The sequence below is a fragment of the Hyperolius riggenbachi genome, chromosome 1 (assembly GCF_040937935.1).
Source record: "Hyperolius riggenbachi isolate aHypRig1 chromosome 1, aHypRig1.pri, whole genome shotgun sequence".
NCBI classification, from domain to species: domain Eukaryota; kingdom Metazoa; phylum Chordata; class Amphibia; order Anura; family Hyperoliidae; genus Hyperolius; species Hyperolius riggenbachi.
The window spans coordinates 562,960,598-562,983,390 of record NC_090646.1 but is presented as its reverse complement, the minus strand read 5'-3'; the positions used below and the strand labels follow the sequence as shown (position 1 = coordinate 562,983,390).

General features: G+C 43.2%; 1 protein-coding gene across 1 annotated transcript in view; it reads right to left on the bottom strand.

The window, feature by feature from the left end:
- Positions 1-4,152: 4,152 nt before the first annotated feature.
- ELL2 (elongation factor for RNA polymerase II 2) overlaps positions 4,153-22,793 on the bottom strand; it is a 98,520-nt gene continuing 79,879 nt past the window's right edge. Inside the window, exon 12 of the mRNA XM_068247499.1 lies at positions 4,153-12,715. Coding sequence (XP_068103600.1) covers positions 12,599-12,715 — 117 coding nt within the window. The 3' untranslated portion in view covers positions 4,153-12,598. The remainder of the gene's footprint in view (positions 12,716-22,793) is intronic.

Sequence of the window (22,793 nt, the reverse complement as noted above, 5' to 3'; positions counted from 1 at the left end):
AATAAATATAGCAGCCTCCACATACCTCTCGCTTCGGTTGTCCTTTAAAAACGATTGAACGAATTGACTTTCAATATCACCATCCAATCTGACTGAGCTTGAAAAGTTCTGTACAGAAGAGCAGGAAAAACACAGTCCAGATGTGCTAAGTTGGCAGAGAAGTATTCCAACACACTCAAGGCTGTGAATAAAGCAAACAGTTGTTCTGCAAAGTACTGACAGAAGAGTGCGGTCCTTTATCTTAGTGACAATGTTTTTGTTTTGTCTGAACTGTTCCTATTATTTCTTGGCTGTTTTTAAGTTACATTGAGTAAATACAGCTGCAGAAGAAATTGTACGATTCTGAACTGTATATACTGCCATACATTTACCAGAAAATGTGTATCATCTTCAAAACTAGTAGCACCTAATTGATCCTACCTTTCAACAGTTATAGTATGTCCCAGGCAAGGGTTAAAGGGAACCCGAAGTGAGAGGGATATAGAGGCTGCCATATTTATTTCCTTGTAAACCATGCCGGTTGCCTGGCAGCCCTGTTGATCTTAGGGCATAATTAGTGCCTGAGTCAATACCCTGGAACAAGCATATTGCTAATCCAGTAAAACCAGAGGACCTGTTCTGCTGCATGCTTGTTCAGTGTCTATGGCTAAAAGTATCAGAGACACGGGGATCAGGAGGACTGCCAGGTAACTGGTATTGTTTAACCTCCCTGGCGGTAAGCACGGGCTATGCCGCGCAGGAGGATTTCTCAGGCCCCGCTGGGCCGATTTGCATACTTTTTTTTTTTTGCAGCACACAGCTAGCACTTTGCTAGCTGCGTGTGCACTCTGATCGCCGCCGCGCCAGCCCCCCCCCCCCCCCCCCCCCAGACCCTGTGCGCTGCCTGGCCAATCAGTGCCAGGCAGCGCTAAGGGGTAGATCGGGACTCCCAATGACGTCACAACGTCGATGGCGGCATGCCGCACGGGGGAAGCCCTCCAGGAAATCCCGTTCTTTGAACTGGATTTCCTGATTGGAGATCGCCGGAGGCGATCGAAGAGGGCAGGGGGATGCCGCTGCACAGGGCTCGATACATGATTTAATTTTTTTTTAAACTGCTCTGCTGCCCCCTGGCGGTTTTTAATAGACCGCCAGGGGGGTTATAAGGAAATAACTATGGCAGCCTCCACATCCTTCTCACCTAGGGTTTACCCTCAATAAACTTTCCATAGGGAGAGGTTTGATCATACGTGGTTAGATCCACAACAGTTCAAAATAATGAGGAACGGACTCTCTACTTATTGGCCACGTTTACATGGTGTGTTGCAGTGCGGTGTAATGGCCGCGTTGTAACGTGGTTTACCACACACACTGCAATGTACCACCTATGCAAGGTTCACAGTGCGGCGGGTGCATTGCAGTACGCAAGTGGTTGCAGTAAGCAGCGCCGCTTTCCCAATTCGTTGCATTCCTGCTGTCACGGGGAACACAACGCAATGGTCACTGTGAACATGGCCTTTCAGATACCTGTGGCCAATGATGACATAGCTGCTCGTCAGAAATCACTAGATGTTAGGGCTGGTGCACACCAAGAGCGCTTCTGAGCGATTCTAAAACCGCTAACGCTTTGAAAAGTGCTTGGCTAATGTATTTGAATGGAATGGATCACACCAGAGAGATGTGATTTTCTCCCAAACGCAAACACGGGTCCTGCAGCATTTCTGCTCTTTTCTGAGGCGATTCAGCCTCAATGATAAGTATAGGTAAGTGGAAAATGGCTCTGAAAAGATCAGTTCCAGCTCTACTGTAACAAAAAATAAAAACCACTACACCCGAATACTCCAAAAATCACTAGGCATGATTAAAAAAATCGCTAAGAACATGCCTAGAACTACTCTGAAAAATCACTTTAAAAGTGGGTGGTCACTAGACAGCCAGGAACTGTATAGGGTAGGGAAGAGGCATTAGACACCAGGGAATTGAATAGGGGAGGGAGGAGGGCCACTAGACACCAGGAAACTTTATAAGGGAGGGAGGTGGCCGCTAGAGATTGAGGTTGGCCTGCGGCTTGGTCTCAGTGTTCAATTTCAGGCCACTTTGTATTTCAGTTTGACACCCCTGGATCTAGCATGTACAGGTGTCCCTCAACTCCACATAATGAACAGGCATGCTGGATCTTTAGTAACACAGACACCCGATCTCAAAGATATTAGTAGGTGAACAGAGGCGCCAGAAGGATAAAAGTACATAAAATTTGTAAAAAATTGCTGGGAGGAAGTGGTGGACTCGCCTCCGTTAAAGCAGACACCAAGGACTGTAAATATATATATACATTTATTGAAAATACCCCAAAGATGCTGCAGCATCTTTGGGGTATTTTCAATAAATGTGTATATCTATATATTTACAGTCCTTGGTGTCTGCTTTAACGGAGGCGAGTCCACCACTTCCTCCCAGCAATTTTTTTAAAAATTTTATGTACTTTTATCCTTCTGGCGCCTCTGTTCACCTACCAATATATTTGAGTCCACCCCAGGTGGAGGGGTGATCTAACCCCTTTCTTCCTATCTACAGAGAGCGACTTCTTAATCCTGAGTGAGGACAGGTCTAATCTCCTCACCTGCTTAATGAGTGGTTACCTAGGTGGTAACCAGTGTTTGTGAGTATTACCATCTCACTGTTTCATTTATCCAATCAATTTTGACATACTACACCATATTGGGCTCTCGATTTCTCTTCAACCCGATCTCAAAGCACTGTTCTTCTTTTCACCCTACTTACTGGAAGTAGCTCCGCTTTACGCTGAGTCATTGTCCTTCTAAAGGCTTGTACACACTACGGATTTTCGCAAACGATCTGCCGTTTGGACGTCAAATCGGGAGTGTGTACGGTCTGACGTTCAGCTGATAAGACTGGATTTGAATGATCCGCCAAGTGGATCGCTCAAGTCCAGTCTTATCAGATGGACAGACCGTATACACGCCCGATTTGACGTCCAAACGACGGACAGTTTGCGAAAATCCTATATGTGTATGTACTTTTACCCCTCCATACCACCAGATGCTTCTGTACAGCACTCGGCCTTCAACTGTCAACCGAGGCATCAAATCCCAATCCCTGCGGGTGAATGTGCACCCGCCACAGGTCTCACAGTATACACTTGTACCGCCATCAACCGCAATGTAAATTGCGGCTGCAGCAGCGCTGGTGTATAATTTGGCCACTGGACATAGCCAGAGCCTGAATATTACATCAAAAACGAACAGGTATTGTAGGGTTTATAGTGGGAGGATATAGAAGCCTTAAGACCCGTACACATTGCCAAATAATGGACCTGATGCCCTTGGGCGACATCGCTGGGTCAGGCTGCACACACGCATCAGCTGTGTATCTGACAATGCGCTGTGTTGCTATGCAGGGAGACAATGGGGGGACAAGAAACGCACGTGTGACATCACACAGTGGGCGGAGAAGCAGTACAAACAATGAAATAGGCGTTGCTGGGGTTGAGTAGATCCGCTGGGTGGATTGCTCACGGGTTGGGGGTCATCAGCTAAGGTGGTCGTTATCGGCCGCCTCAGTTGACTTACCTCAGGTGCGTCTACAAGGCTTTAGAGTGTAATCACTAACCAATTTTATTACCTCCATGTAGTATGAGGGCCAGCAATATAGTGAATACGACAATCAAATTGTGTAGGTAAGCTCTCACAATACTTGGGAGTGGCAATCATTGTCAAATTTAAAATTGGATGTACCCGGCTTTAGTAGAATATTGGCAGTACAAATAGTTCACTGCTTAACAACTCTTAAACTTACAATGTTTCAGAGATACTGTACTGTATGAATAGCTTAAAATACTTTAAAACCCAAACAAAAAACAAAAACAAAAAAAACTGTTTATACAATATGTCCTATCCCAGAGTTGTCCGAAAGTAAATAATTCACTCATGTTTCACCATGTTTAACACACGACTCAATTTACAAACAATCCCTCAGAAAGGAACCGGTTTGTAAGTAAGGGACCTCCTGTATGGCCAATATCCTACTAGCAGCTTTCCTTTTTTTATGCATACAGCTTGCTTTACTTCACAGCATTGGACAGAGGGTCACTATGGAGACATACCGCTCTAGAAGAAGAAAAAAATAACTCAAGAAAACCACAATTCAAGATGCTCAAAGTTAACATTTTATTAAACAATTTATTTTCTTTGTACACAATGGGGCAACATTGGCTCCAAAATTAGCTAATAAAATACCCCGACTCCATTTTTACCTTTGAGATTCCTTTAATACAGCATGTTTGGAGCAAATGAAAAAACAAAAGTTGTAAGGTTTTGTGTGCAGGGTGAACAGGCAAAGTAAACGTTCCTCCTGCTTGTGTGTGACGCAGGTTGGGCCACACAGCATAGCCCTGTTAGCACTGGAGATGTACAGATAAGGTTATACATCGGAGGAAAGAATATTTGACAAATCACATAGAAAGGAATCCTTCATACACTGATAAAAGTTTCACAATACTTTTCTCTGGCTGTGTTTTAAGTGGGGCAGAGGAGCAATGAGATCCGCCAAGTGTTTTTTTTTTTTTTTTTCCTTTCTTGCTTCTGTAAATGCAATCATCTGGTTCTAACTTTGCTTTGGCAATGCAGCCCTGAGGAATGGAATGAGAAGCTGAACATGCATCATATACAGCTGCTGGTGGCAGGCATATGTGCTCTCTATGTCCAGGATTGAGAGGTGCGCACCTCAACTCAATTTTCTTGAGATTCTGAGGCAGTTGTATGCATTCCACAGATTTGGAGTCTGTAACTAGGGGTACTTGGATATTTAGAGATCATTCTGTGCCAATCTTCTTTCAGTTCCAATAAGCACAGGGGGTAACATAGCAGAATTGACGCAAGTAGTTCGGCTAAGAACTAACTAGACACTTCTGTTTATTGGCTCTTTGAATTTGCATACACATCAGAGATTAGGCACACAATCAGTCTTACTTTTTATAAGGCCCTTAAGCCCCATCTACATGATACGATTCTGGTTGAACTTGATGGACGCATGTCTTTTTTCAACCTAAATAACGGATTCTTTGTGCGATCCGATTAAATCCAACATGTCCGATCGGGATTAGATTCAACTCGCCATTGTTTTGCAATGGCAAATCGAATCCCGATCAGACATGTCGGATTTAATCGGATCGTAATCGAATCGCACAAAGAATTGTATCATGTAGATTGGGCTTAAAAGCATCCCAGTTTACTTAGGCAATGGGTGGCTGAGGGACCCGATACCAATTTCAGTGATCATAGCTATAGAATGTTTATGGGTTAGAAAAGTCAGTTAATATAAAAGTATGTAGTGCAAATCTGTAGTGTAATGGTGTGCATGGCAGTGTATTAATTAGCCTATGGTAGCATGGCCATGCACAGAGAGTGCACAGCAATTGTACCGGTAATACTGCCAGTATGGTAGCAGTCTCCTGGTAACATACCCATTGCTTAGGTAAAAGGTCTTGCCAATTGTGCAGTGCGCACTACCTTACTGTGGGGATTACAGGTAAAATTGCCGTGCACAACTTTACAGTAGGTAAATGAATTTGCCCCATGGTATTTTAGGATTAAGCAAGGCGTGTCAGTTACTGAAATAACAAGATGTGGACAAGCTTAGCAGGTGATTGGGAGAAAAGTTAAGGTAGAATATAAATTGAGGGGGTAGGTTAGGTACATGTGCAAGAGCAGAGGATAAAGTGTCAGTTTAGGACTTTTCTGGCAAGTGCTGCTGTCCCTTGACGTGGTCTAAAGATGCCCCATGCTGGATCATTCGTGACACTTGACCGCATTGTTCCCTACCTCAGTATTCCCCAGAGGCCACTCCATCTGTTGTGCTGTCCCATCTCCCCCTCCACAGTAAAAGATGGGTTGCTTGCCTTATATAATTGTGTGTATATACACACACACCTTTAGTCACCAGGGTAGGGGGGGGACTGCTAGGGATTGGTTGGTGGCAATAACAGGATTTCAGTCAGGGTCAGGTACATATGGCAGTCCTGTTAGCATATGTTCCTCTATGTCCTATAGGAATATCTGAAAGAAGAGCGACAGGCAGAAAGCTGAATATTCATGCACACCATTTACAGACTCAAATGTTGCAGTAACCTAGGAACCTCTAGGTACTTCGATTTGATTGTTGAACAAAAATAAAACAAATACAAGAGACTAAAGAAGCCATTCTTCTGCTAAACGGTGACTGCTGAAGGCCCTTATTCTGCACCAACACAGGGACATGAGACATTGCAAACTGATTTGAAGCCTTCCACAGTTACATTTTTTTTTCTTTTCATAAAAATACACAAAGGACATTAATGAAAGTGACAAACATTCACAATACTCTGAAAACAAAAAGGCAAGTGCCCATCATCAGAGGGCAGTACATAACTGAACATGAGATTTAACAGTAAACAGGCAAAGATGCTACACATGATTGAGAACATTGTACAAACATGGAGAACAATATGCTTTCCCAGTTTCAAATTATTTTTTTTCACATTTTCAAAATATTCAATCAGAATTTGTGTACAGGTATGCATATACACTCGCTTTCTCTGTGGAGCATCCATCCAATTGGGCCAAACATAACTACATGGTTGAAATGAATGGTTCATTTAATTTTTTACAATTGACATTTTTTAATTGATCACCACTGTTGTAGGGGGGAGAAAAACAGGCAACTCTTAATCTGGGAAGTTACCAATATCAATACTGTAGACGTCTCAGTTTCGCTGGACTCGTTTGTTCAAAAAGGAATGTGAGATACAACAGTGTCTGCTCAACCTGTAAAATGCCCAAATGAAGCAATGACTGTTACATTTTTGAAATTTTATTTATGGTCTACAAAGAATAGGCAGCTGTTTTGTGGCGTTCCTGAACGAATAACTTCACCCAGGCATTGTTGGTGGAGAGCTAGGGAGAACCTTAAGATGATGTCTGTTGACCACTGAAGTGGTATGGAACCCCAAATTACATTTTTACTCTAAAACATTAAAGCACAGTAAAAAATGAATATACACATAAGACTGGGTTGAAGGCATATTTACACTTCACTAAATTGAATGGATAATGCGAGTTGAAGGACAATTTAACAGATTGACTTGTAATTAAGTAGTTACTGAGAAAATAAATTAAGATCTTCCCTCTGAATACAGCAAAAATTTTTCTGCATTGTAACACTTCAACACAATCTGATCATTTTGGATGGTAATCTTATCAATTGTCCAATCGAACATGGGCAAGTTTAACAATGTAGATAAACATGGAGCAAAATGCAGAGGTGGCCATGATGTGTAGAGAAAGGCCCAACACAGCAGTTTGTGAAAATACATGTTAATGTGGTCCCCCTACACAAAATGCTTAGGTGTAGTGCTCCACTAAACCAAATCCATCCATTCACCAGGACATAAAGATCACCTGGTGTAAGGCTAGAAGGTTCCACAAAACAGAAGCCTTGCCCATGTAGGACTCATGTGTACTCCACAGATGATGCCATTTTGTTCACATACCAAGATTTCCACTTTTTCATTTCCAGCATCAAAATAGTTCTTGTAAACCAGAAAGTCAGTGGCAAAGGGAAAAAGATTTTGTGTGACAGTTTGTACCAGGGGAGCGCTCTCTCTCAAGCTGCCCAATTAGATTCTCTGCAGCATGTCCATACACAGAGTGCCTAGCTACGTTCCAGAGGAGCGATTGTTTCAGCTGAGACTTGTTTGATATGCCTGGAAAGGTTAATATGATCATTAACTAGATATGCAACTGGCTGTAATCTCTGAAATATGCATCCATATGTATATAATTAAAATTATGCTCCAAACCGAGAGCATTAACCTCTCAGGCTATACTGCAGGTTCTAACATATACTAAATAAGACTTTACAGTAGGCAAACTACTTTACTCCCTACCAAAGCATGCCCACTTCCTCCACAATTGGAGGAAGAAATGTGAGATCTTTGTGATGTTAGAAATAAAAAGTCAGTTACTGATAAGCAAGCAAGCATTGCTTTGTTCTAATGGAAATATGAGCGAGAACATTAATTTGCTAGATTCTCCCATTGCGTCCATCCTATAGCTTTACTGCTTGGTGAGTTAGTCACCCACAACTTTGTGGTAAATGAAATAAAAACTTTCACGCTGGTTGTGGATCAGGAGAGGCATTGTGGAATTTTCCCAGAGACTGGCTGATTAGATTAACCAGTTTCACAATCTGCAACTCTAAACATTGCTACAGCATTTCAAAGTCTGTTCTCTCACCACCCTTGTTGTCCAGTCAAGGTAGTTCTATTTACTATTAGAGCCCTTTTCTGGCAAAAAGCTACACGTGATTAAACAGCCATGTGACCATAGATTTGGAGACTTCCATGTACAATACATGTGAGAGGTGTCCTATCCCCAGCAGAATGAGCTAAAAAGCCAATATATGGTTAGCAGACTCCGTTGCTCACATTTGGAAAGAAGTGCCTGACGACGGCTCAATCTCCTGATAATTGGGCTCAAAGTGTACAAATGTAAAATACTTTGTGATGCACAGGGAAGCAGGAGAGGTGAACAGACTTTCAACATCTTTACCTGGGATTAGGTTTTCACCTGAGCAAGCATCACATTTCTTTTGAAGTCTCCTACTGTATATATAAAATAAAACCCCCAAAAAGCCTGGTTCACGCTAAACTGCAGATGTGCTTTGTATGGTCACAGCAGATCAAATGTACGATCCATTGGGACCTTCCCTGTTCACAGAACTCCAATGTGTCTATTGTAACAGACAAGCCTAGATCACATGCCATCATGTCCCTTCTATGACATGTCTAACTGCCAAAAAGTCACGCAGGACAGAAGACTAGGTTCTGTGAGCCAATGGACAGAATGACAATGTCAAAACATATCTGAACCAATCCTATACATGATATAGGATCGCTTGACATGTTCATTGGTCCATTATTTTCTGTTCTGGGAAATGGTACCTTTTCCGCTAGTGTGAAAATAGCCTAATAGTGCTGCTATGGAATACACTCTCTCAATATGCTAGCGATTTCATATAATAGTGTTGCTATGGAATGCACGCTCAATATGCTAGCGATTTCATATAATAGTGTTGCTATGGAATGCACTCTCAATATGCTAGCGATTTCATATAATAGTGTTGCTATGGAATGCACTCTCAATATGCTAGCGATTTCATATAATAGTGTTGCTACGGAATGCACTCTCAATATGCTAGCGATTTCATATAATAGTGTTGCTATGGAATGCACTCTCAATATGCTAGAGATTTCATATAATAGTGTTGCTATGGAATGCACTCTCAATATGCTAGAGATTTCATATAGTACTCTATATGAGCAGAGAACCCTTCCCCCATTCAGTCAGCAGCTTCTTGATCTTACAGACTGGAAGTTTTGCAAGGATAGATGCAACGACTGGCTGTTGGGACTGTAAACAACCCCTTCATCCCACCAGAGATCCTTGTTTTAAAACAAGCTTTGGTGTTTTGGCTACTGGGTCCACTAGATATCTGTTATAGTTCTATTAAAGAATGTAAAGCTTTTGGTACAGTGAGAAAACTCTGGATTAACTGGAAAAGGGAGCTTCCTGGATTTGAGATCATGTTACCAGGGTGGCTTTATGCTCAAATGTGTGAGTACAAAACCATATGTGCACTTCTCCATTTGCAGTGTCACCACTCCCTGATGCCTGACTTGGGTCATGTGAGGCTCACCACACTGATGCCCGACTTGGGTCATGTGAGGAGTTTTCCTGTCAAATGCCAGCATAACAAGGCAGCAATGAGCTCTTCCAACATGGACCGCCTCTTCCTGTCACAGGATTCAAAGGAAAGCCAGGGTAACAGCTATGAAATAACTGCTTTCTCCCAGCTTTCCCAAAATGCCTGAGGCTGGAAGAATAAGGGACACTGCATTCACATTCAAAGAGGATCTCCTCCTCCATTACTCTTGGCAGTTGCAGAGAACACTTGATTAAGATCTCATAAAAGAATCAGCAAAAAGTTCATTTTTGAATGGGCAGTTGAGCCAATGTTTGAAATTTCAGCAGATTAATAAACTTGACTGGAAATAGAGATGATCAATGAGGTACAAGCATTTACAACATGCATACAGCTACATGTGTTACCACATACTTAATGCATATTGTAGTTGGATCAGAATGTGGCCAATCAAATGCACTTCCTGTCCTTTTCGATTGGCCCAACTCCAATCTGCATACAGTTTAAAGCAAAATGGCACAAAAGTCAGAATTACTGGCATCACATTGACCCTCTCAAAAGCCACTTGGCTGGGGAGGTCAACTGGAGCATGCACAGCAGCCCCTAGATGTCAACATTCCAGCATGCCAGATTCTTAGCGACACCACAAGGGCATTAAACTCAGCCTGGAAGTCGCTCAGTTAGTGAATCACTAAGCAGCACAAATCCAATGCCATTTTTTTATTTCTGTCTTTAACAGGCTTGAGGGGTGGTGGGGGGTGGTGCACTTCTCTGAATCATTTGATTTAAACACATGAACTGGAGTGTGCATCACTAAGCAGTAGAGCCTTAGGATTATGACCGCAACCAATAATCAGCCCTTATCCAGCACTTGCTACCCTATTTCTAGCATTACAGGTGTTTTTGATGGCTTTCCTTACTAGGCTTGAGAAAAAAATGTGTACTCCTCTGATGGATTTAAGCTCATTTAGAAAGCATGAACTTATGTGAAGAGGGCCGGTGTGTGTTTTTAACATGCTGCGTTACAATTTGCGAGAGAGAGAGAGAGAGAGAGAGAGAGAGACACTTTGCCCGAATTTCAGTAGACAATACAATGTCTATAGGTCTAGATCTTAAGAAAAGAGGCCTACAGAAAGGTTAGGTGTCAAGTCGCACTTTTGCAAGGGCCTAAAGATCTAGACCAATTCAATGTGTGTCTTAAAATCAAGATTATGTTTGCTTTTCATTAAACCTGAGTTTCATTCATTGATATATGATATAATCCTACAGAGGTCACCTGCCTGACGAGCATCAGCAGAGCCCATTTATCAGGCAAGAGAATGGATACCTGGCAGGATGACATAAGGAGGATGATGACATGAGGATGTGACTTTACATTCCACAGTGACACAAACATTCTGGTTTACAGAAAGACAAAAAGCAAGCATGTTTGATGCTGGAGGCAATGTTTATTACAGATACTGACAAATAGGTTTTTTGGCAAACATTCCAATAATCACATCTGTAAACAATATGCATCCCTTTTTCGTTGGCAGCACTTGCAATAAGAGTGTCGGGAGGGAGTAAGAAACCAAAATGTGGACTTCAATTTATTCAGAATGCCAAGAAACAAAACAAAAAAAATAAAAATATGTTCCCATATGAAAAAAAAAAATAGAATTTTGATGAAAGTAAACTGGTACATTGCATGAAATGCAACGTTGTGCTGTCTGATGATCACAGTATTTTCTTATAGTTAAATATAATCTTTACTTTAAGTCTAGTCCTGGTTTGCAGGAGATAAAGAAAAAAAAAAGAAAAATCTTTAAATATACATGTAGGTAAATAGCTTCTTTGCATATCTTTCAAAAATACTTTATATCAGTATATAAATAAGTTACCTACATGGTTACATTACTTGTCACCCAAAATAATTTGTCTTGGTTAAACCCTTCACAAGAAGTTACCCCCTCTCTACTGAAAGGGCTAGGCGTGGCTTAATACCAGCTTCCTTTCCGGCCCTCTCTTCGGATAACGTGGACAAATCCTTGAAATGGAAATGCTTCTGGTTTTTTTCCGCAATACAAATAGCAAAGTTTTAGGGAAAACCCTACAATAACACTCGCCAGTTGTTTGAAACCTGAGCGTTTGGCCTATGTCATAGCAGCTTTTGAGATTTCATCATGCATGCCCACACACACGCAATCCTTGCACGCGGTCCAAGCACACTCGGAGACGCTGATAGGCCACAGAGTGCTTCCCCCACTTGCTTTCATAAAAGGGGAAGCAGTGTAGCTAATACTTAACTACACCAAGTATAAACAGGCAAACACCTTAAGGCATCCTTAGAATCAGGGGGGGGGGGGGGGGGAAGGATCTGAAAGTTAACGTTCATGTTAAGGACAGAGATATATTTTTTTCTATTTTTCTTTATATATACCTTTTTTCTGTCCCGTAACCCACCATTATAAGATTTTTTAATTTTTTTTTAAATACATTTTGTGCAAATTTTTTTTTAACCTTCTACCCGTTAAGGCAAAGGGTTTGCATTAAGAAAGGTTCAGAAGACAGACATTTATCCTAAAGCACATTATGCTACATAACTGACAATGTGCAGTTTATCAGGTATAGACACTGGGGGCGCCAGTGCCTAGACTGATCTCCACAGATAAATGACAGTCCGAGAGGACAAGGAAGAGGAGAAAGCAGCTTTTAAATAAGTAGGATAAAGGAAGGTTTGGGCATCAGGAGATGAAAAACAATACACTGTTCTGCTAATACTGAAACTCCTGAAAAAGTTTCTTTGCTTTATCCTAGCGTAACACATGTGGAATTTTAAATAAATAACGTTAAGGTTTTCACATCTTGTCTAAGCAGAGCTTTAGTGCCAGGACTCTGCCCTTCGTTGGTCAAACTCTCCTATAAGTCTTTTAATGTGGGCGAGCTTGTTGTGCAGGTACTCGCATCTGTACTTTTCTTCATAATAGTTTGGACTTGCCTGTGAAGAGAAAGAGAAACCCTCATTAGTACAAGTCAATGCAGTGGCTCCGGTTTTATCTAGCAGTCTAGATGAGTCACCCTGCAACTGAACACAACATGTCTGGTGGACGGTTCTCTATACTAAGCAACTCCCAGATCTACAGACAGGCCTAGAACCCTCACACCACGCTGGAGTTATCAGATGCGAGAAACCTATGAAGGCTGCCTTATTTATTTCCTTTTAAACAATACCAGTTGCATAGCAGTCCAGCTCATCTTTCTGGTCAGTTGTGTCTGAATCATGAACCAGAGAATCAGCAGGACTGCCAGGCAATGCGCATAGTTTACAAGGAAATACATATGTCAGTCTCAATAGGTCTCACTTCAGGTTCCCTTTAAGGCTACATTACAATAAATACAACAGAATTAGCAGGCCAGGCAGACATGGAATACATGTGTCATTTAAGGACAACAGAAGTGAGAGCGATAGGGAGCCAGTCATATTTCCTTTTACGCAATTGCCTGGCTGTCCTGCTGACCGTCTGCCTTTAACACTTTTAGCCATAGCCCCTGAACAAGCATGATCTTGTCAGATATGACAAGATTAGCTGCATGCTCGTTTCTGTTGTGATTTAGACACTACTGTAGCCAAATAGACCAGCAGGGCTGTCAGGCAACTGGAATTGTTTAAAAGGAAATAAGGCAGCCTTCAAATTCTTCTCACTTCAGTTGTCCTTTAACCACTTAAGGACAAGCAGGCGTATTATAACGTCCTGCTGGAGCCTCCTAATGGCTCCAGGACGTGTTTATAAGTTAAGCAGCGCTGCTGCCGCTGTGCGTATGCACATGAGATCAGTTAAATAGCACAACATAGTAAAAAAACAACCTTTATTTCCAAATAATATATTGTCACCATACTTTGTACTAGGGACATAATTAAAATCTTGTGATAGCCAGGACAAATAGGCAGATACAATGTGTGGGTTTTATGTTCAGTAGCAGTGTTTATATTAAAACTATAGGGGATGAAATTGGAGAAAGTATTTTTTCATTGTTTTTCCCTTTAAAATGCATAGAAAATAAATTACTGAAAAGTTAAATACCTCAAAAAGCCCAATTGGATATAAATAGATAATTTCATTGTGATTAGTAGTGATTAAGCTATTGGCAAATGATTGCCAATCATTGATAAAATCAATCCTTTGCTGAACTTGAAAAGGAACCAGAGGAGAGAGTGCGATATGAAGGCTGCCATATTTATTTCCTTTTAACCACTTGAGGACCTAGGGCTTTCTACCCCTTAAGGACCGGCCACTTTTTTTCCATTCAGACCACTGCAGCTTTCACGGTTTATTGCTCGCTCATACAACCTACCACGTAAATGAATTTTGGCTCCTTTTCTTGTCACTAATAAAGCTTTCTTTTGATGCTATTTGATTGCTCCTGCGATTTTTACTTTTTATTATATTCATTAAAAAAGACATGAATTTTGGCAAAAAAATGATTTTTTTAACTTTCTGTGCTGACATTTTTCAAATAAAGTAAAATTTCTGTATACATGCAGTGCGAAAAATGTGGACAAACATGTTTTTGATAAAAAAAAACCCATTCAGTGTATATTTATTGGTTTGGGTAAAAGTTATAGCGTTTACAAACTATGGTGCAAAAAGTGAATTTTCCCATTTTCAAGCATCTCTGACTTTTCTGACCCCCTGTCATGTTTCATGAGGGGCTAGAATTCCAGGATAGTATAAATACCCCCCAAATGACCCCATTTTGGAAAGAAGACATCCCAAAGTATTCACTGAGAGGCATAGTGAGTTCATAGAAGATATTATTTTTTGTCACAAGTAAGCGGAAAATGACACTTTGTGAGAAAAAAAAAAAAAAAAAAAAAGTTTCCATTTCTTCTAACTTGCGACAAAAAAAAATGAAATCTGCCACGGACTCACAATGCCCCTCTCTGAATACCTTGAAGGGTCTACTTTCCAAAATGGGTCATTTGTGGGGTGTGTTTACTGTCCTGACATTTTGGGGGGTGCTAAATTGTAAGCACCCCTGTAAAGCCTAAAGGTGCTCATTGGACTTTGGACCCCTTAGCGCAGTTAGGCTGCAAAAAAGTGCCACACATGTGGTATTGCCGTACTCAGGAGAAGTAGTATAATGTGTTTTGGGGTGTATTTTTACACATACCCATGCTGGGTGGGAGAAATATCTCTGTAAATGACAATTTGTTAATTTTTTTTACACACAATTGTCCATTTACAGAGATCTTTCTCCCACTCAGCATGGGTATGTGTAAAAATACACCACAAAACACATTATACTACTTCTCCTGAGTACGGCGATACCACATGTGTGGCACTTTTTTGCACCCTAACTGCGCTAAAGGGTCCAAAGTTCAATGAGTACCTTTAGGATTTCACAGGTCATTTTGAGAAATTTCGTTTCAAGACTACTCCTCACGGTTTAGGGCCCCTAAAATGCCAGGGCAGTATAGGAACCCCACAAATGACCCTATTTTAGAAAGAAGACACCCCAAGGTATTCCGTTAGGAGTATGGTGAGTTCATAGAAGATTTTATTTTTTGTCAAAAGTTAGCGGAAAATGACACTTTGTGAAAAAACACAATTAAAATCAATTTCCGCTAACTTGTGACAAAAAATAAAATCTTCTATGAACTCGCCATACTACTAACGGAATACCTTGGGGTGTCTTCTTTCTAAAATGGGGTCATTTGTGGGGTTCCTATACTGCTCTGGCATTTTAGGGGCCCTAAACCGTGAGGAGTAGTCTTGAAACGAAATTTCTCAAAATGACCTGTAAAATCCTAAAGGTACTCATTGGACTTTGGGCCCTTTAGCGCAGTTAGGGTGCAAAAAAGTGCCACACATGTGGTATCGCCATACTCGGGAGAAGTAGTACAATGTGTTTTGGGGTGTATTTTTACACATACCCATGCTGGGTGGGAGAAATACCTCTGTAAATGGACAATTGTGTGTAAAAAAAATCAAAAGATTGTCATTTACAGAGGTATTTCTCCCACCCAGCATGGGTATGTGTAAAAATACACCCCAAAACACATTATACTACTTCTCCCGAGTACGGCGATACCACATGTGTGGCACTTTTTTGCACCCTAACTGCACTAAGGGGCCCAAAGTCCAATGAGTACCTTTAGGATTTCACAGGTCATTTTTGTTTCAAGACTACTCCTCGCGGTTTAGGGCCCCTAAAATGCCAGGGCAGTATAGGAACCCCACTAATGACCCCATTTTAGAAAGAAGACACCCCAAGGTATTCCGTTAGGAGTATGGTGAGTTCATAGAAGTTTTTATTTTTTTGTCACAAGTTAGCGGAAATTGATTTTAATAGTTTTTTTTCACAAAGTGTCTTTTTCCGCTAACTTGTGACAAAAAATAAAATCTTCTATGAACTCACCATACTCCGTACGGAATACCTTGGGGTGTCTTCTTTCTAGAATGGGGTCATTTGTGGGGTTCCTATACTGCCCTGGCATTTTAGGGGCCCTAAACCGTGAGGAGTAGTCTTGAAACCAAATGTCGCAAAATGACCTGTGAAATCCTAAAGGTACTCATTGGACTTTGGGCCCCTTAGCGTACTTAGGGTGTAAAAAAGTGCCACACATGTGGTACCGCCGTACTCAGGAGAAGTAGTATAATGCGTTTTGGGGTGTATTTTTACACATACCCATGCTAAGTGGGAGAAATATCTCTGTAAATGACAATTGTTTGATTTTTTTACACACAATTGTCCATTTACATAGAAATTTCTCCCACCCAGCATGGGTATGTGTAAAAATACACCCCAAAACACATTATACTACTTTTCCTGAGTACGGCGGTACCACATGTGTGACACTTTTTTGCAGCCTAGGTGCGCTAAGGGGCCCAACGTCCTATTCACAGGTCATTTTGAGGCATTTGTTTTCTAGACTACTCCTCGCGGTTTAGGGCCCCTAAAATGCCAGGGCAGTATAGGAACCCCACAAGTGACCCCATTTTAGAAAGAAGACACCCCAAGGTATTCTGTTAGGAGTATGGTGAGTTCATAGAAGATTTTATTTTTTGTCAAAAGTTAGCGGAAAGTGACACTTTGTGGAAAAAAAACAATAAAAATCAATTTCCGCTAACTTTTGACAAAAAATAAAATCTTCTATGAACTCGTCATACACCTAACAGAATACCTTGGGGTGTCTTTTTTTCTAAAATGGGGTCACTTGTGGGGTTCCTATACCGCCCTGGCATTTTACGGGCCCAAAACCGTGAGTAGTCTGGAAACCAAATGTCTCAAAATGACTGTTCAGGGGTATAAGCATCTGCAAATTTTGATGACAGGTGGTCTATGAGGGGGCGAATTTTGTGGAACCGGTCATAAGCAGGGTGGCCTTTTAGATGACAGGTTGTATTGGGCCTGATCTGATGGATAGGAGTGCTAGGGGGGTGACAGGAGGTGATTGATGGGTGTCTCAGGGGGTGGTTAGAGGGGAAAATAGATGCAATCAATGCACTGGGGAGGTAATCGGAAGGGGGTCTGAGGGGGATCTGAGGGTTTGGCCGAGTGATCAGGAGCCCACACGGGGCAAATTAGGGCCTGATCTGATGGGTAGGTGTGCTAGGGGGTGACAGGAGGTGATTGATGGGTGTCTCAAGGTGTGATTAGAGGGGGGAATAGATGCAAGCAATGCACTGGCGAGGTGATCAGGGCTGGGGTCTGAGGGCATTCTGAGGGTGTGGGCGGGTGATTGAGTGCCCTAGGGGCAGATAGGGGTCTAATCTGATAGGTAGCAGTGACAGGGGGTGATTGATGGGTAATTAGTGGGTGTTTAGGGTAGAGAACAGATGTAAACACTGCACTTGGGAGGTGATCGGACGTCGGATCTGCGAGCGATCTATTGGTGTGGGTGGGTGATCAGATTGCCCGCAAGGGGCAGGTTAGGGGCTGATTTATGGGTGGCAGTGACAGGGGGTGATTGATGGGTGGCAGTGACAGGGGGTGATTGATGGGTGATTGATAGGTGATTGACAGGTAATCAGTGGGTTATTACAGGGGAGAACAGATGTAAATATTGCACTGGCGAATTGATAAGGGGGGGTCTGAGGGTAATCTGAGCGAGTAGGCGGGTGATTGGGTGCCCGCAAGGGGCAGATTAGGGTCTGATCTGATGGGTAACAGTGACAGGTGGTGATAGGGGGTGATTTATGGGTGATTGATGGGTAATTAGTGGGTGTTTAGAGGAGAGTAAACGCTGCGCTTGGGTGGTGATCTGATGTCGCATCTGCGGGCGATCGATTGGTGTGGGTGGGTAATTAGATTGCCCGCAAGGGGCAGGTTAGGGGCTGATTGTTGGGTGGCAGTGACAGGGGGTGACAGGGGGTGATTGATGGGTGATAGGTGATTGGCAGGTGATTGACAGGTGATCAGTGGGTTATTACAGGGAAGGATAGATGTAAATAATGCCCTGGCGAATTGATAAGGGGGGGTCTGAGGGTAATCTGAGCGTGTAGGCGGGTGATTGGGTGCCCGCAAGGGGCAGATTAGGGTCTGATCTGATGGGTAACAGTGATAGGGGGTGATTGATGGGTAATTAGTGGGTGTTTAGAGAAGATAACAGATGTAAACAATACATTTGGGAGGTAATCTGACGGCGGGTTTGCGGGCGATCTAATGGTGTGGGTGGGTGATCAGATTGCCCGCAAGGGGCAGGTTAGGGGCTGATTGATGGGTGGCAGTGACAGGGGGTGACAGGGGGTGATTGATGGGTGATAGGTGATTGGCAGGTGATTGACAGGTGATCAGTGGGTTATTACAGGGAAGAACAGATGTAATGAATGCACTGGTGAATTGATAAGGGGGGGTCTGAGGGCAATCTGAGCGTGTGGGCGGGTGATTGGGTGCCCGCAAGGGGCAGATTAGGGTCTGATCTGATAGGTAAAAGTGACAGGTGGTGATAGGGGGTGATTGATGGGTGATTGATGGGTAATTAGTGGGTGTTTAGAGGAGAGAATAGATGTAAACAATGGATTTGGGAGGTGATCTGATGTCGGATCTGCGGGCGATCTATTGGTGTGGGGGGGTGATCAGATTGCCCGCAAGGGGCAGGTTAGGGGCTGATTGACGGGTGGCAGTGACAGGGGGTGATTGATGGGTGATTGACGGGTGATTGACGGGTGATTGACAGGTGATTGACAGGTGATTGACAGGTGATCAGGGGGGATAGATGCATACAGTACATTGGGGGGGGGGGTCTGGGGGGGGTCTAGGGAGAATCTGGGGGGTTGGGGGGTGATCAGGAGGGAGCAGGGGGCAGGGGGGGGGTATTAAAAAAAAATAGCATTGACAGATAGTGACAGGGAGTGATTGATGGGTGATTAGGGGGGTGATTGGGTGCAAACAGGGGTCTGGGGGGTGGGCAGGGGGGGGGGTCTGATGGGTGCTGTGGGCGATCTGGGGCGGGGGGGGGGAGAAAATCAGTGTGCTTGGTGCAGACTAGGGTGGCTGCAGCCTGCCCTGGTGGTCCCTCGGACACTGGGACCACCAGGGCAGGAGGCAGCCTGTATAATACACTTTGTAAACATTACAAAGTGTATTATACACTTTGTATGCGGCGATCGTCGGGTTAACATCCCGCCGGCGCTTCCGTATGGCCGGCGGGATGTTGCGGCGAGTGAGCGGCGACAGGCGGAGGCGGAGGATCGCGTCACGGATGACGCGATCGCTCCGCCCATGCCCAAACAAGGACCGCCGCATTTTGTCAATACGGCGGTCCTTGCGGCGTCTGCTTCCCGGCCGCCATTTGTCTATACGGCGGTCGGGAAGTAGTTAAACAAGACCAGTTGCCTGGCAGTCTTCCTGATCCTGTGTAATACTTTTAGCCATAGACCCTGAACAAGCATGCAGCGGTTCAGGTTCTCTGACTGCGATTTTACTGGATTATCTGTATGCTTGTTCCAGGGTTTTGACTCAGACACTACTTATGCCAGAAGATCAAAAGAGCTGCCAGGCAACTGGCAAGGAAAAAAATATGGTGGCCTCCATATCCCCCTCCCCTCATGGTCCCTTTAAGACAAAATACCATAATTTGCACTTGACAATGATTTAACTATTCTGATTTGCTGTCAAATGTAAATGCTTATTGCAGCTTATTAAACAAATCAATTTGGGTTAGTCGGAAAGGGTCCACAGTGGCACTCATTAGTAAAGCCTGTTACACACAACCAATGTTGCTTTATGATTGGCCAATTTTACCACCTACATGTGGTAGAGGGTCGTTAGATTTTGAATGCTTTGAACAGATTGTGTAGGAAATCTCTAATACTACATGGAGGTAGGTGGTAAAAGCGGCCAATCCTTGACCAATCAAAATCAGTGTGCACCCCAAGGTTGGTAAAGATTTTCATTAGCTGGCTCGCACGCACACACGTTTTGCTATACAATTTGCTGTCTTCACTGTGCACAAACGCTTCAGCAGTAACATAATGAGATTGTGACTTAGCGCTGTGACATTTTATTTAAAACCAGTTGTCTAGTAGAAAATTGGTGGTCTTGTGAGTGACTCCACATTGCATTGAGGGGCAGGCTCTTGTTTGCAGACCCCTGTTGGGCAACCAACCTCTCCACTAACCCAAGAATAGCTGAGCAGCAACTTGGCCATGCCTCCATCTCGACTGGGAAGGGTGATGAACAGTAGGATAGCCAGTCCTTGTACACATACTAGACCGTCCTTGGCAGAGGTGGCTTGCTATGGCCGGCATTGAAAAGAATCTAGTGTGTACCCTTAACCCCCTCGGTGCCTGAGCCAACAATCAGCCTGGAGGATCATCTTGGCCAAGTGCTGGCTGTGTCTGTCCATCAAACCCCAGCATAGCAACAAAACAGGTCACTAGCAACACGTCTGTACAGTCTCAGCCCTGTATATATGAGGCATTAGGACAACTTAGACAGAAGGACAAGAGAGCAGCAGCAATAACCTTAACTCTAAAGAAGTCAAAGTGATTTGGGCACTTTTAAACAGTTATTGCTAGACTTTACTATGACTATAGATAGGTGGAAGTGGGTCTTAGCCCAAGGAAAAAACTTTCACTGGATAAAGGGCTTTAAATAAAAATGAATCCGTTGTGGTCAGTGCTAGACAGGTGAGTAGGTGAGTGACTACAGAAAATGTACGGGTGTTTCACTTTCACAGGAAACTATTCCTCAGATTCCCCAGATAAACTCCAGTCTCAGGCTCCGTACACACATCCAATTTTAATCTGCAGATGACTGGCCGATTACCACTGCCATGTAGTATGAGGGCCAACAGATTTTGAATACTATGAACAGACTGTAGGTAAAGCTCTCATCCTACATGGAAAAGGTAAAACTGACCAGTCATCTGCAGATAATTTGATGAGTGTACGACCCTTTTGCTGTTCAGTGCTTTCCTGCCACAGCCATCACTGGATTTAAAGGCACCACCTTCTGCAGAGTCAGGATTAAAGAACTCCTGAACTGAAAGATATGGAGGCTGATATTTACTTTCAAAGTGAACCAGAGATGAAGCACCTTCATGTATTTTACCATATAGATCAGTGGGAACATTAGAGAAAACACCTCTCATGCTTTCTGTTTCATTCTGCACTGCACAGCTTGTTTCTTATCAGATCTGATAAAATCCCAGACTGAGCATTCAGTCTGGCTTTGCTATAATGACTCAGCTATAATGATTCCTGAGCAGAGCCAGCAGGGGGCAGGCTTGGACTTGAAGACATGAGAGAACACAGACTGAGCTATAAATATTCCTGAGCAAAGCCAGACTGAATGCTCAGTTGGGGATTTTATCAGGGCTGATTAGAAGCAAGCTGTGCAGTGCAGAATGAAACAGAAAGCAAGGTAGGCGTTTTCTTTAATGTTCCCACTGATATATATGGTAAAATACATGAGGGTGCTTCGTCTCTGGTTCCCTTTAAGCAATGCAGATTGCCTGGCAGTCCTGCTGATCCTCCCCTTTAACACTTTCTAGTTACAGTCTCTGAACAAGCATGCACATTAGATGCTCTGTATAAAGCAGCATGCTTGTTTGAGGTAGAATATTCAGACACTACTGCAGCCGTAGATCGGCAGGACTGCCGGGCAACCGGTATTGTGTAAAAGAAAATAAATATGGCAGCCTTCATATCCCTCTCACTTCAGGTGGAGTTTAATGCATACTGAGAAGACAAATTCACTACAGCACTGAAAAAGCCTATGTTGCCTGGAAACGAGGCCTACCGAGACAGACACCCAGGGGAGTTGTATGTGTCTCAGTGGGACCACTCCTTTTTCAGCTTAGATGAACATTCCTGCTTATGTCCTGGAGAGGAGGGGGCCAGTCAGAGAGGCACAACAAAGGGAAACAGGAGACCAGATTTTCTGATCTGCTACTTCTAAAGTTAGGTAAACAAGCTAAAGGTGGCCAAACACCAGTATGTACAATGTTCCAGGGCTGTGGAGTCGGTACAAAAATCTTCCGACTCCAACTACTCAGTTTCTGAAACCACAACTCCGGGTACCCAAAATTGCTCAGACTCCTCGACTCCGACTCCTTAATCTAATACTTAACAGGGCTGTGGATTTTGTGCAAAAATCATGCGACGCCGACACCCGACTCAGACTCCTCAGTTTCTGAAACCACGACTCCAACTCCAACTCCGGGTGCCCAAAATTGCCCTGACTCAGACTCCTCGATTTAGACCCCACAGCCCTGCAATGTTCATGCAATCTGGCTGTACAATCAATCACCAAGTGCTGCTAGACTACATATATATTGGTAAGATTGTATAAACATTGTACAGTCAGATTGCATGAAAATTGTATGGTGTGTGGCCACCTTTAGAGACACTTAGCCAAGAACCCAGTGTGTGTGCACTCATCACTAGAAAGCCCACCATGCTGGATCTTTGGCGACCCCAAACTGATCCCACTCTCCTCATCCCTACTTCCGCCTGAAGTTAACAGCTCTGGGTGCAACTGAGTTAGTACAAGAAAGGAAAAGGACTACACTGTATGCAGAAGTTACACTGCATACTTGTATCATTTACAGTGACAACACCTTAACA